The sequence below is a fragment of the Gymnoscopelus microlampas genome (genome assembly GCF_963454915.1).
Source record: "Gymnoscopelus microlampas genome assembly, chromosome: 19".
Classification (NCBI taxonomy): Eukaryota; Metazoa; Chordata; class Actinopteri; order Myctophiformes; family Myctophidae; genus Gymnoscopelus; species Gymnoscopelus microlampas.
In genome coordinates this window covers 3,607,353-3,621,702 of record NC_139956.1, presented here as the reverse complement: position 1 = coordinate 3,621,702, position 14,350 = coordinate 3,607,353, and the positions used below count along the sequence as shown (strand labels likewise).

General features: G+C 42.1%; 2 protein-coding genes across 2 annotated transcripts in view; one reads left to right on the top strand and one right to left on the bottom strand.

Annotated features, from left to right (window-relative positions):
- LOC311034806 (uncharacterized protein) overlaps positions 1-14,350 on the top strand; it is a 313,846-nt gene that overhangs the window by 165,524 nt on the left and 133,972 nt on the right. The window lies entirely within an intron of this gene.
- The window catches only part of pygmb (phosphorylase, glycogen, muscle b), a 36,937-nt gene that overhangs the window by 10,164 nt on the left and 12,423 nt on the right, over positions 1-14,350 (bottom strand). The window contains exons 4-11 of the mRNA XM_084043093.1: positions 13,399-13,502; positions 12,247-12,378; positions 8,654-8,765; positions 6,864-6,946; positions 5,065-5,208; positions 3,658-3,750; positions 2,301-2,447; positions 210-373 (exon numbers count right to left, since the gene is read on the bottom strand). Of these exons, the coding sequence (XP_083899219.1) occupies positions 210-373; positions 2,301-2,447; positions 3,658-3,750; positions 5,065-5,208; positions 6,864-6,946; positions 8,654-8,765; positions 12,247-12,378; positions 13,399-13,502 (979 nt within the window). The remainder of the gene's footprint in view (positions 1-209; positions 374-2,300; positions 2,448-3,657; positions 3,751-5,064; positions 5,209-6,863; positions 6,947-8,653; positions 8,766-12,246; positions 12,379-13,398; positions 13,503-14,350) is intronic.

The following is a 14,350-nucleotide window of genomic DNA, read 5'->3' as shown; positions in this document are numbered from 1 at the left end:
ACTAATAAGACACAGATTGTTACGTTATTATGGCACTGTAATGGCATAATGTTTATGACAGACTAGAGTGACAAAACGACTTGTTGTTAGCTTGTAGATCTGTTATTGTTGACAAGCGACACTGAACAGAGTATACAAGAGGTTTTATAATGTATGTTCTTACACAGAATGAAGTGTATAAAACAGGGTTTTATAATGTATGTTCTTACACAGTGTCCTTGATGATCTCAGAGTGGATGCGGGCCACTCCGTTGACAGCGTGTGAGCCCACGATGCAGAGGTGAGCCATGTTGATCTTCTTACAGTCGCCCTCCTCGATCAGAGACATGCGCCGCAGGCGGTCCTCGTCTCCGGGATACAGCTTAGAGATCCGCTGCAACGGGAGAGAGAAAAACAACAACGGTTTAGCGTAAGCCAGGTCTACGTGGATAGGAACTGATTTCTAACAATACATTTGTTTTTATAACTTTTTTGTTGTGTGACTTTACCTTTAGTGTCACACGGAGTGTCATATAAGAGTATAGTTATATAGGAGTATTAATGTTATTTTTTCAAAACATGTATTCATTTATTACTTAGCGCGCAACTTGAGGCACCCAAGCCATGCTACTCATACGCCGAGTTGGTGGTGCCTGGGATCGAACCCATAACCATGTGGTCGACGGGCGAGAGCCCTGCCGACTCAGCTACAGTACCCGGACACTATACAGCGCAGTAACCTTCCCACTCAGAGCCAGAAGACAGTCTAATAACAGTGTGTCTTCCCTGTGGTTAACTTATGTTATTACACGGCTTGGTTGAATGCTCGATTCTGATTGGTCAGTCATCGGTCATTATTTCTGGATAATGACCGATGAGCTCAATAACGGACCGCTGTCTAATCAGAGACTCAGAACACCTGCTCATATCAACCTGCGCTGCTCGATTTTATGCTTTATCCAACATGACAGCCATGTAAACAAACAACCAATGTCATTTACAACTAAACGTTGCTCTCAAGAATGTTTTTGAAAACATTTGAAGTGAGAAATAGACGATGCAATAACCGAAAAGTCATTCTATTTGATCCACTACACTTCCTTGTTTATCGTGGCACAACAACGGGGGAATACCAAAACGCTCGCCCCAAAACATAGTCGCCCCGGGGCAAATCCGGCGGTATTACAGGCAAATCGGCAGTAAATAGAATGGGGGGCGAGTGTGTTTTGGGGCGAGTTTTTTTCCATTTCGTCATTTGTTTTTGCGAGGCGAACTTGTCCGCCCAGCCCAATACTTATGGAATACTTTCATTGCCGTAAGCAAGGAAATACTTCGTTTTGTTGTTACTTTTGGGTAAATGTATTTATGTATTTATTAAGTAGCCGTGTAATAAGCGGGATAATGCATGGAGAGGCAGTCATTATTGAAATTTAAAGCCCTTCAGGGCGATTAACCACCTCGGCTTCGCCTCGGTGGTTAATCGCCCTGTCGGGCTTTAAATTTCAATAATGACTACCTCCCCATGCATTATCCCTTGCATAACAAGTTACTAGGTGTGTAGTTTGTGAACCAAGCACCAATGATGTGCTAACGTTAGCTTAGCAGCATGAGTTGCAGTGGTGTAAAGTAACATTTAAATTTACTCAAGTACTGTACTTGTTTTTTACTTTACTGGAGTATTTCCAATTTTCAATACTTTTACTTCTACTCCACCACATCTCAGAGGCAAATATTGTACTTTTTCTCCACTACAATTATTTCAAAACATTAGTTACTAGTTAATTTGTAGATTTTGATTATTATTACAAAACATACAGTAACCACTTCAGTCCTATATATAATTTGGCTATTTGAAAATAGCAGATCTACAAGGTCACAACGTGTCGTGAAGCGACGCGTCGTGACCTTGTAGATCTGCTATCCTATTTTCAAAAGCTTTCATACTTCCATACATAGAGATCCACCCTCCTCTAGATGTCTGGCTGCTTCGGCACAAACAAACATTTCTATTATCTACTTATTGTCTACAAATTGTCACTGTCGGGCAGAAACCTCTTATCTCCAAATTCTAACTTTTTTGTGTTTTTTAATAAATTAAAGCCATACTTGATCATATTACAGCGTCACACAAAAGTATCAAAAGTAGCAGATGCGTTTTGAGCTTGTAGATCTGCTGCTTTTGCCCGTTTAGAATTTGAATCCTGAAAAGTTACAGTCTTGGACATATGAGGTTTCCACCCGACAGAGACGATCTCCGATTGAAACTTTTCCTGTTATTTTCTTCATAGAGGAAGAGGACTGCCCATAGGCCTCTGCTGTACCTCCAGGTGTCTCCTGTTGATCTCGTAGATGAGCTCCAGGTGCCGTGGCAGCAGGTTGTGGAACAGGTCGATGGGCCAGCGCTCCAGAGCTTCGGGCAGGACGGTGTGGTTGGTGTAGGCACAGGTACGCACCACGATGTCCCACGCCTGTTGAACACAACAACAACAACAACAACAACAACAACAACAGGTAACAACATTATGTACAGTGGGAAGTACTTTGGTTTAGTAGAGTGACCTTAAATTTAGACCATTTCCAAAAAAAATGAAAATAGCAGACCTACAACTTCACAACGCGACGAGCTTATAGATCGGCTATTTTCAGGGTTAAAGTGGTTCAAATTGGGTTCGAATCAGAAGGTTACAACAGCAGTGACAACACAGAACTGTTAGCCTGGGATCCAGCCTGATTCGCTACGTTCGGCGGACTTTTTTCTCTCTCTCCGCTTATCAGTCTGGAATGCCTCCTATCTCCAAGGGAGGCGGGACATGACAAACGTTTCGAGTCGTGCCGTGGCTTCTGATTGGTCTGTGGTGCGGGGCGGGACAAAAAAAACAGTGTGATCGTTGTGATTCGTCATTCGTTTGAACAACATCCAATCAGCAACGACGTTGCCTAACGTAACATATGTAGTTCCAGTGTAGTTCTGCAAAACGAGTCAATGGGGTGCATTCCAGACTGAGAAGCGAAGAGAGAAAAAAAAGTCCGCCGAACGTAGCGAAGCAGGCTGGATACCAGGCTACAGAACTGTGGGTTTAGAGGAATTAATTGGCATAACGACTAACTTGGGGAGAAAAAGGGGTAAATTGGCTACTCTAAATTTTAGAAGAAAAAAAAAGTGGTTCAAATTATTTTTCTGTTATTATCAACCTTTCTCCCCCATTCTGTCTCTCTCTCACTTTGAGAACCACTGCTCTACTTACAGATTGTATCAACAACAAAAAGATAACAAAAAAAGGAAAATAAAATACATTACATAACAGAGCTTTAAGTGTGCATCGATGCAGACTTCGCTGGAGGGAATTACCCATAGTTCATAGCGGCGTCATGGCATTAAACAAAGGGTTACCATGGTATCCTCAGAAACATTCATTCATTAAGTATGCAAATGAGCCCTGCAGCCTGCTTAGAATGTCAACTCAGCAGTCCTCTCTCACTGTTCTCAATGAGGGACTGTGTGTGTGTGTGTGTGTGTGTGTGTGTGTGTGTGTGTGTGTGTGTGTGTGTGTGTGTGTGTGTGTGTGTGTGTGTGTGTGTGTGTGTGTGTGTGTGTGTGTGTGTGTGTCTGTTTGTGTGTGTGTGTGTGTGTGTGTGTGTGTGTGTGTGTGTGTGTGTGTGTGTGTGTGTGTAACATACATCCTCCCAGTTCAGGTGCTCCATGTCCACTAAGATCCTCATCAGCTCAGGGATGGCCAGAGCAGGATGGGTGTCATTCAGCTGGATGGCCACCTGGAGGGAGAGAGAGAGAGAGAGCAGATTTTAAGACCGCTTTATTAAAACCTTTTTTCCAAAGCCAGCAATATCTCTGGAAGGTAGACCAGTGGCGTACCCACCATAGAGGCAAGGCAGGCGGCCGCCTGCCCAACTAAAATCTCGCCACCCCTAGAAAATAAAGTAAAAGACTGACCGACAGCGGCCGTCATTCACGCGGGCAGGCAGCCAATCACTACCGTATACATTCAGCAGAGCGACCCTCGCATATAGTGGTGCAAATCATGTATGCCATTGTCTTCATGGGGTACTAGGAGTGCCAGGAGTGGGGGTCTGGGCCATCACCTGTACTCACCTGGCATAAAAAGTACACGCAGAAGTACAATGACAACCTCTCGCCTAGTCTGTGTCTCCTAGCGTTTGAGAGAGATTTAACTGAAGGTCTGAACTACGATTCAGTTATAGATATTTTCAAGTGCAGCAAGCCCCGTCGTCTCATGTTTTGAGACATCACTACATGCTTGAAAACTATTTGATTTGGCTGTTATTGTTACTGTTGTAATCGCAATGTTGAAATGAGTCAATCATTTGTGCAGGACATCATGTTCGCCTTTTCTGTAATGCTGCTCTTTTTAGAAGAAAAATACATACATTGATTATACTTATTATTGTTTTTATTAACGTTTTTCAGTTTTGTAGTCAGGTAGTGTTGTTGTGTTGTGTGGGGGGGGGGGGGGGGGGGGGATCTCGCCTGCCCTAAATGTAATTTCTGGGAACGCCACTGAGGTAGACATAGAACTAGAGATGTGAGCAGGTTACGTACTTACTTTACAATAACATATTGGTTATCAGTGAATGATAGAATCACCTTGTCAGGCAGGGTGAAGGGTGGAGAGGTCCATGCACACCATCGAAAACTAAATAAAATCTAAGCTATGATGACTAAAACTAAGACTAAATCCACTGACAATTTTGTCAACAAATAAAAACTAGACTAAAATGTTTGGAAGGGACTAGTGAAGAAGAGATCCAGTAGAACTAAGACAAGTCATCATGGTTGCGCGCGGGTGAGCTTGAAGATCTGCTATTTTCGGCATGCAGCCAAGTGAAAATCAGCTACTACGCCCGCCCAAAAATTATTTTAGTCGACTAAATAGTCAACTGTAGATTTAGTCGAGTCAGATGACTAGAATATGACTAAAACTAAACAGAATTCTATTCAAAAGACTATGAATAAAACTAAATAAAAATGTACTGTCAAAATCAACACTGATGCGTATACCACCTCTGTGTTATTATGTATTATTATTAATAATAGAATGACAGAATCACCTTCTCGGGCAGGGTGGACATGTCCATGCGTACCACCTCTGTGGAGCCAAACTTGGAGGCCTTGAATCTCCTGACGATGTCCTGGAGCGTAGCGGCCACCACAAAATACTCCTGCTTCAGACGCAGCTCCTTGCCCTCAAAGAACTACCGTTCAAAAGACAAAGACAAAACGTCTGTTATCATCATTACCATATCCTTTGTTTGACCAGGTGGCTCATTGAGATTAAAATCTCTTTTCCAAGAGTGACGAGGCCAAGAGGCCGCATTATTACAACAATAGACAAACAATACATATATCACACACAGGATTTATAATTTATATATTCTTTTGTTTTCTAGGAAATGGGGGACTGGAGAATAAGTTGCATATAATGGAAAAGTCACATTGTTGAAAGGAAAATTGACATTGTCAAAAAAAAAGTTTTGTCAATGTCCCTCTAATGTCTTGTTGAATGTCATGTTTTTATGTTATGTGTGGACCCCAGGAAGATTAGCTGTTGTTATGCTCCAGCTAATGGGGATCCTAATAAGCTCAATAAACAAGAGAACACATGGTGAATGGACGCTGTTAGTTTAAACATAGACGCTGAAGAAATGTTCCGTCACACGTATTGTCTTTGTCTTTTCACTTTCACTCTGTCAATGTGTATCAGTCAGGGTGCTGCTACTGTGCATGTTGGCTCACTGGAAAGACTGTAATTACTACCATAATGTAACACCTGTGTTTACCCTGCTATTTCATGTCAATATGGCTTGCTGTGAGAAAGGTTGCACACGCGCCCACGTGCGTGCGTGCGTGTGTGTCATTGTGTATGGGGTGGGTTAGCATTCCAGTGGTGGTGTTGTGTGTTTGGCTAAGGAAATAGGTCACATCCAATTAGATCCATCAGCTGACTGAAGCCTTTGTTTTCACGTCTATATTAGGTTCAGTATTTATACGACTGTTTTCCTCTCTAAGCGTCATTTCTCTCTTGATAAAATCTAATCAGGAAGGGAGAGGAGAAACTCGGGGAAATGATCACAGATGAGCTTTGGAATCGTGTTTTAGCACGATGGCAGTACCTCATGCACCAGGTTAAGCTTAAAGGAGTAGTTCACACAAGAAATGTATTTCTTCTTTATTTTTTATCGTTTATCGTTCAGTGACAGAGGAAAACATTCCTAAACAGTGAATGAAGAATGCATAAAGTCGAAAACACCGCTCATATTAATCACTTAAATTCTCTTCTACGGAAATATGCTGAAAAACGTTTTGAAATATCTACATTCTACAGAGACATATCTACAGAGAATCTACATTTCCGCTGTTGTTAATTGAGGTCTCGGATTAATTCCATTCATCACGTTTTTGTGTTCATTTTTGGATTCTTCATTCACCCGTAAGGAATGTTTTACAAAATAAATTTCTCTCTGACTGAAAGACATCACCGGGTAGGTAAACCATAGAAATAAAAGTAATTTCTTGAGTGAAGTAGTCGTACAATACAGCTGGAAGTTGTACACCATCTCATTGCTGTAAAGCAGGATCGATGAATCGGTTCGGTTCGATATGTCGGTGTGTGTGTGTGTGTGTGTGTGTGTGTGTGTGTGTGTGTGTGTGTGTGTGTGTGTGTGTGTGTGTGTGTGTGTGTGTGTGTGTGTGTGTGTGTGTGTGTCTGTGTCTGTGTCTGTGTGTGTGTGTGTGTGCGTGTGTGTGTGTGTGTGTGTGTGAGCATCTCTACGGCCAACTCATCACTGGGTGCAAAATTACCCCAGGGGGAAATAAAAGGTTTCATTCATAAATCCATCCATCCACTCACGTTGTCATTAGGGTAGAGAACACGGGAGATGTTTTCTGCCAGGTTCCTGTCCAGCACAGCCTGGATGTAGCCTCCAACATTGACTGGAGGACAGAGAGAGGGTTTTTTAATGGGTCAATGTCTGTCTGACCACCAGTGGTCCTTGAGGGGGTTCCAGGTGGTCCCCATGATCAGCTACTGTACATGATGGAGAGTTGGTAACCAAATGGACCCTTGTATAGATCTTTAACTCTTGAGAGTGTAAAATGAAACCAAATGGACCCCTATAGATCTTTAACTCTTGAGAGTGTAAAATGAAACCAAATGGACCCCTATAGATCTTTAACTATTGAGAGTGTAAAATGAAACCAAATGGACCCTTACGGGTCCATTTGGTTTCATTTTACACTCTCAAGAGTTAAATTATTGTTAAACATCTGCATTTATTAATTAAATAATTGTTATTTTGATAAACGTTTGCCTGTTATCTCTCCTATTGGTACCAACATCAATACAGCATGGATGGAATTGTGGACAAAATCTTATCCAACGATAACACAATATTCTAAGTTTTGGGTCTGAGAGTCTAAATCACATCAAACGGTGGTTCTGTGGCTCAAATGCAGAATACTAGGGGTGTGCCGATATATCGTCCCGCGATATATCGCGATACGTTTTCGCGACGATATGTATCGTTTTGGATAAAAAAAATATCGTTTTTGAAAAAAAAAATATATTTTTTTTTTCGGGTCAGGTGTCATACTATTTGGATTCAAAACGGCTATTGTAGCTGAAAAGCTACAAGTTTGCATGTCTGAATAATGCAAAAACAGAATTATTTGTTTGCATTTTCTTTTTTTCTCCTCCATATATTTTCATAATAAAAAAAGTGCGTATCGTATCGTATCGAAATCGTATCGAAGTTGTGAGCCAAATATCGTATCGTATCGTTTCGTGAAATTAGTGTATCGGCACACCCCTACAGAATACATAATGGACCTTGATATGAAAAGGGTTGAAACCCACTGATCTAGAACACAGCTTGCATGCAGCCTCCAACATCGACTGTGGAACAGGGAGAGATTTTTGCTAGGTCAATCAAGTCAGTGAGGTTTATTTTCAGTATTGTTTGGACAAAGAAAAAACATGATATCTGTGTATGAACTACACAATTGCAATTTAGAAAAAGCTTCAATCTCAAAAGTCCATGGTACAGGAAGTCAAGTCCATTTGGCATAATAAAGATGCTGAATGCTGGGACAGGGAGAAGCATAATGCTTATGGAGCCCTACCCCTGGCTCAGTTTGCATAAATAAAGTAAGTCACAGTGTTAACAGCACACTTCAAGGATACATGAATGTACATGGTGTTTTGCACACATTCAAGGTCATGTCTGTTTATTAAGGATCCCCATTAGTCTACACCGTAGTGGAGACTATTCTTCCTGGGGTCCAGAAAGAAGCCCAATGCATACTCCACTAGGACAGCCGAAAAAGGTTCCGTTCGGCTCGGTCCAGACTACAATATGATGATGTCATTCCAGAGGTTTGGGTGGGCAGGCCCCGAAATAAATTTGTTTCAACAGCATAAAATCTTTTGTGGGGATACCTGGGACAAAATCATTTTCAGATGGGGGTCCATGGCCATATACAATACATTATTGTATATGGCCATAATTTGAGGGGTCCTTCACATGAAAAACTTTGAGAACGACTGGCATATGGGACACATGGGACCCTGTAAACATGGGATGACCCCCACATTAATGACCTACATGTTCCACGTCAGCCAGAAGGCTAAAACCCACTCACAGTCTTTGAGGTTGAATTCACAGGGGGCCTTGGCGGACCACAGCCTCATGGTGTTGACGATGTTGTTCCTGTAGCCAGGGACCGGGGTGTCGTAGGGCAGAGCCAACACCACCTACAACACAAACACACAGGAATGATTTTAAATAAATCAGGAAGCCTTCTCACATACAGTAGTTATATAAAAAGCGAAACACCAATGTCCAGAGTGTTGCGCTGAATGTGGTGACCTATCGACAACTTCTCATTGGCTGTCATTTCGGACCAATGATCAAAAGGCTGCGGGGAAATTGCCCGCTGACGTAATGCTTGCAACGACTCTGTCCCATGCTCCCTGACTCTGTCCATGCTCCCTGGCTGTGTCCATGCTCCCTGGCTGTGTCCATGCTCCCTGGCTCTGTCCATGCTCCCTGACTGTGTCCATGCTCCCTGACTCTGTCCATGCTCCCTGGCTGTGTCCATGCTCCCTGACTCTGTCCATGCTCCCTGACTCTGTCCATGCTCCCTGGCTGTGTCCATGCTCCCTGGCTGTGCCAGTGCGCAAAAACACAAATGTTACATAATGTGCTGCTTTCTACACTGCATGCTATCTGCCATCAGCTCCACTCAACTTGCCCTTTCTGGGTTTCCATTGAGCAAGTCGTGGAAAGTATTTTTGGGTATTAACTTCATAAAGACTCCTATGCAGTGTTGATTTCGTCGACTAAAACTATGACGAAAATGTTCGTCGACTACCTTTTTTCACTGACCAAAACTAAATAAAAACTAAATAAAAAACTAAGCTACGATGACTAATACTATGACTAAATATATTGACAATTTCGTCAACAAATAAAAACTAGATGTTAGTGAGGGATCTAGTGGAGAAGAGATCCAGTAGAACTAAAAGACAAGTCGTTATATGTTTGGTTGCGCTCGGGTGTTGCGCTCTGAAAATAGCAGATCTACAAGCTCACAACGCGTCGCAGCACGACGCGTTGTGAGCTTGTAGATCTGCTATTTTCAGCATGCAACCAAGTGTAAAATCAGCCATTACGACGCCATCAAGGCCCCGCCAAAATAAATTTCAGTCGACTAAATCAACTGTAGATTTAGTCGACTAAAATCTTATGATATTTAGTCGACTAAAACTAGACTAACAGTAAACCTTTTCAGATGACTAAAATATAACTAAAACTAAAACTAATTTGCACAAACAATCCCAATTATGTGATGGCTGTGCATTACCATGAAAAAGGCCATGGCAGCCCCTCCTCTCTAAAAGCTACAGCTATTGAAGTCATCCCCACTGACAGCAGAGGAGGCGACAGACTCAAAAGGTTGCTCCAAAGAGAAACCTTTTGGATCGTCACTTTAAAAGCCACACAATTTCCAGGCCTAAATGACGAGGTTGATTACTTGCCGTTTCTCTGATGTTTATTATGATTACTGATCATGTTTGGGTTTACAGTGTAAACATTTAATACACTGTGATATTTATATATTTACTCTGTTTTCCCCAGTATGTTACTTTATAGATTATTTTGGTGTCTGTCACTCTGGGTGTTGGTATTTTTTATTTTTATTTTATTTTCATCTATTGGGGCAATTGTGCTCATTTGAACTGTCATTTAAACATACTAATGACGTAATAACGCATTAACATGATTGATTGAAACACCATCCACGGCTGTATTTAAGTGACTGATTAGCCAGAATGCCAGATAGACCCTGATGAAGACCTTCTAGGTCGAAACGCGTTGGTCATATTCATTTGCCTTGCTCTTAATAAACCTTTACATTTTTTCACATGAGACGGAGTGCCTTGGAGTTCTTTTCTTTTTAAGTCTGCATTTTACACCTTTTTGGCAACCAGTACTTCTTTGGAAATCCATTTTGTTTATATGATCCTACCTGTGTCACCAAAGAGCACCTATCTCAGAGCCACTGAATGATCCCTGCAGCGCTTCTCTCTCCTTTTTTAAAACTAAATGGAATTTGATTCAAAAGACTATGACTAAAACTAAATCAAAATTTGCTGTCAAAATCAACAGTGTTCCTATGTACACTACAGTATAAATTGAGCATAAATGCCCTTTCGGACGGGGAGCGTGTGACGCGCCTAGTTAGTAATTCATTTTCAATGAGAGGCGGGCGATTAGTTGGGAACGCGTGGAGAAGTTGAAGCGCGGAGAGGCAAGCGGGCTCTCGCGCTCATTTTCACGCAAGCGCTGGATCACGGTCAGCTTTTTTTTCCAGGCTACGTGCAGGAGGACAAAACGACAAATGATTGCGGTGCGATCCACGCTGATCCGAGCGAGAACGCCAGCATCATTAGTCCCCCTGTCTGAAACGGCCTTAATGCATCGCTCTGCTTTCAAGTGTATCCCCCTATGTACACGTAAACCGCTGTTTAAATCCTTTCCAGTGAAATGCAGCCATTCATAAGGGCCTGTCAAACGTACTCACGCAGTACGTTGCCATGGATACATTTTTTGGCATCTTTTTGGCATCATACATGCAAAGGAAATATTCACACATCCACTTTGTTCAGATACAAGTCCGTTGGACATGTGACAACTGAAGCCATCATAAAACAAGTATTTCATGAACAAAAATCCCACAAGCTGCTCTTGCTCAGCAGCATCAGCTTTTATTCAAATTGACAATTTGAATAAAAGCTGATGCTGCTGAGCGAGAGCAGCGTGTGGGATTTTTGTTCATGAAATACTTTTTTTCATGATCGCCTCAGGCATCTAATGATAGAAATGTCCTCAGTATGCTCTAAAAGAGTGAAAATTATTCTCTCTTTTCATTATGTCTTTAAGCCCCATTTTATGTCTCAGCTATTTGAAAATAGCCGATCTACAAGCTCAGAAAGCGTTGCTTTTTGATAAATCTTGACAAATCTTTTCTCATGGGGGTCCCCGGCATATTTTCAGATGGGGGTCGGCAGCCCAAATACATATTACATATTGACTTGGGGGTCCTGGACATGAAAATATATAAGGAAACATTTTTAGAAACAGGATCTAAATGTCTCAATAGAAGAGCAGGGAGACCAAATACAAACACGCCAGTTGTATCAAGTTATATTGTATTGTAACAAACATACCGATTGAACAAAATAAGATTTTATTCACCTAAAAAGTTACTTAACCCATTCAATCAGGGAACGCATCTGTCATTTTAGATTTCTTCGGCTATTCCAAAATAAGCAGATCTACAAGCTCATAGCGCGGCACTGAGTGCCGCGCTATGAGCTTGTAGATCTGCTATCTTTTTCAAATCGTGAACATTTTTGCAAATATTTTAATATATTTTTTTAAAAGCAAACATTTGTAAAATTTGTTCCAGTGCCCCCCCCCCCCCCCCCCCCCCGGGAAGTTAGTTACAAATGTTCGCTTTAACAAATATATTTTCAAAGATTCGCACACATTTTCAAGATTTGTTTCCAAAATAGCAGATCTACAAGCTCATAGCGTGGCACTCGGTTCCGCGCTATGAGCTTGTAGATCTGCTATTTTTGAAAAGCCAAAGAAATCTTAAAATGACACAGATGCGTTCCCGGATTGAATGGGTTAATATAGCTTTAAACATGTCGTAAGAAGTGTGACCTGCGTGTCGACCCATTTCACCCCCTCGGGGGTGTGCTCCACTCGTCCGTAGTAGTGAACGGGTCTCATGTACTCGGGGCGGGCCTTCTCCCAGGGGTTCCCGTACCTCAGCCAATCATCTGCCTCCTCCACCTGTACGAAGACGTCAATCACAACACATAGTTACTCAATAAATGTTTTTTTGTTTTTTCTAAACTTGCATTTCATTCTCGAATAACAGAACCATTTGAAACATACATAATGTTATGTAATATTGTCAAATGTTCTCGAAAGAATGGACTAAAAGAATGTCGTCTCTGTCGGGTGTAAACCTCATATGTAAAAATAAAACTGTTACTTTTGAGGATTCAAATTCAAAAATATCAAAAGTAGCAGATCTACAAGCTCGAAACGCGTCGCTTTGCGCCGCGTTTCGAGCTTGTAGATCTGCTACTTTTGATGCTTTTGTGTGACGCTGTAGTATGATCAAGTAGGACCTTAATTTAGGTAAAAAACACAAAACGTTAGAATCTGGAGATATGAGGTTTGTGCCCCAACAGCAACGATATAAAATGTTCACGTAAACTCTAGATGTTAAACGTTATGGCAATACTGTACAATGTGAACCAGCTCAGTGGTCTTGTGGTTAGACTGAGTGTCGGGATCGGAAGGTATGGGTTCGATTCCCCGGCCAGGTCATACTAAAGAAAATAAAGATGGGAACCAATGCCTTCCTGATTGGCCGTCAGCATCAAGGGTTGGATTGGGGGGGCGGGCTAAGTCCCAGTGTGATCTAATATGAGAGTTATGACACTAGCGTTGACTCCCATTGTGAATGCGGAAATGCTCTGTCTATCTTAATGAGGAAGTTCCAATGTTTGGAACTACAGCCCATAGCGGCCCGCTTTGCGGCGAGATCAAAGCGTGTCGTAACTCTCTCCCTCTATGGGTCTGGTAAGTCCCTGTGACATACTAGCGTCATGTTCAGGGGACGTACTGTACTTGTCCATCAAGCCGCCTCACGACATAGAAACAGGAGTTAGGCTCTTGCCCTATGCACCACACACATGGCACGGCAAGGCTTACTTATGTGAAGTATTTACATTGTATTCTCAGTGCTGACATGATGATGACAGATGGTATGCAGTGATGACAGGGTTAACATTACTGTACCTGCCATCCGTCTACGATCTTCTGGTTGAAGATGCCAAACTCATAGCGGATACCGTAGCCGTATGCAGCCAGACCCAGAGAGGCCATGGAGTCTAGGAAACATGCTGAGAGAGAGAGACAGAGAGAGAGAGAGAGTGAGAGAGAGAGCGTCATGGAAACGGAATATATAGTGCTTAATAGTTTTCATAGAACACTGTTTACTCTACTATACTAGTTGTTACATGACTAGAGTTCATGTTTACTATGATCTTGTAAGTCACTCTGGATAAGAGCTTCAGCAAGACAGACAGACAGACAGACAGACAGAGAGAGAGAGACAGAGAGAGACAGAGAGAGAGAGAGACAGACAGAGAGAGACAGAGAGAGACAGAGAGAGACAGAGAGAGAGAGAGACAGAGAGACAGAGAGACAGAATCAACATTAATGAAACGTCAGGAATTGAGAAAAACAACAAGGTATCTACATATTTACACATAGCATATCCATCCATACATTATGTACATGAGGTTTATACATAAGGTGCATGAGCATAGCAGCTGGTATATACTGTTCATAACATAGATATCAGTGCAAGAACAGTATCAGTGCTTTGTGCATGAGATTAATGTGAAGACAGACAGACAGACAAGATAGAGACACGGAGAGATTGAGAGAGACACAGAGATACAGATAGAAGTTATGTCCAGTCCAGTGACAGAACGACACACACACACACACACACACACACACACACACACACACACACACACACACACACACACACACACACACACACACACACACACACACACACACACACACACACACACACACACACACACACACACACACACACACACACACACACACACACACGTTATGTCCAGTCCAGTGACAGAGACAGACAGACAGACACAGAGAGAGAGAGAGACAGAGGTATACACAGAGAGAGAGAGAGACGTTATGTCCAGTC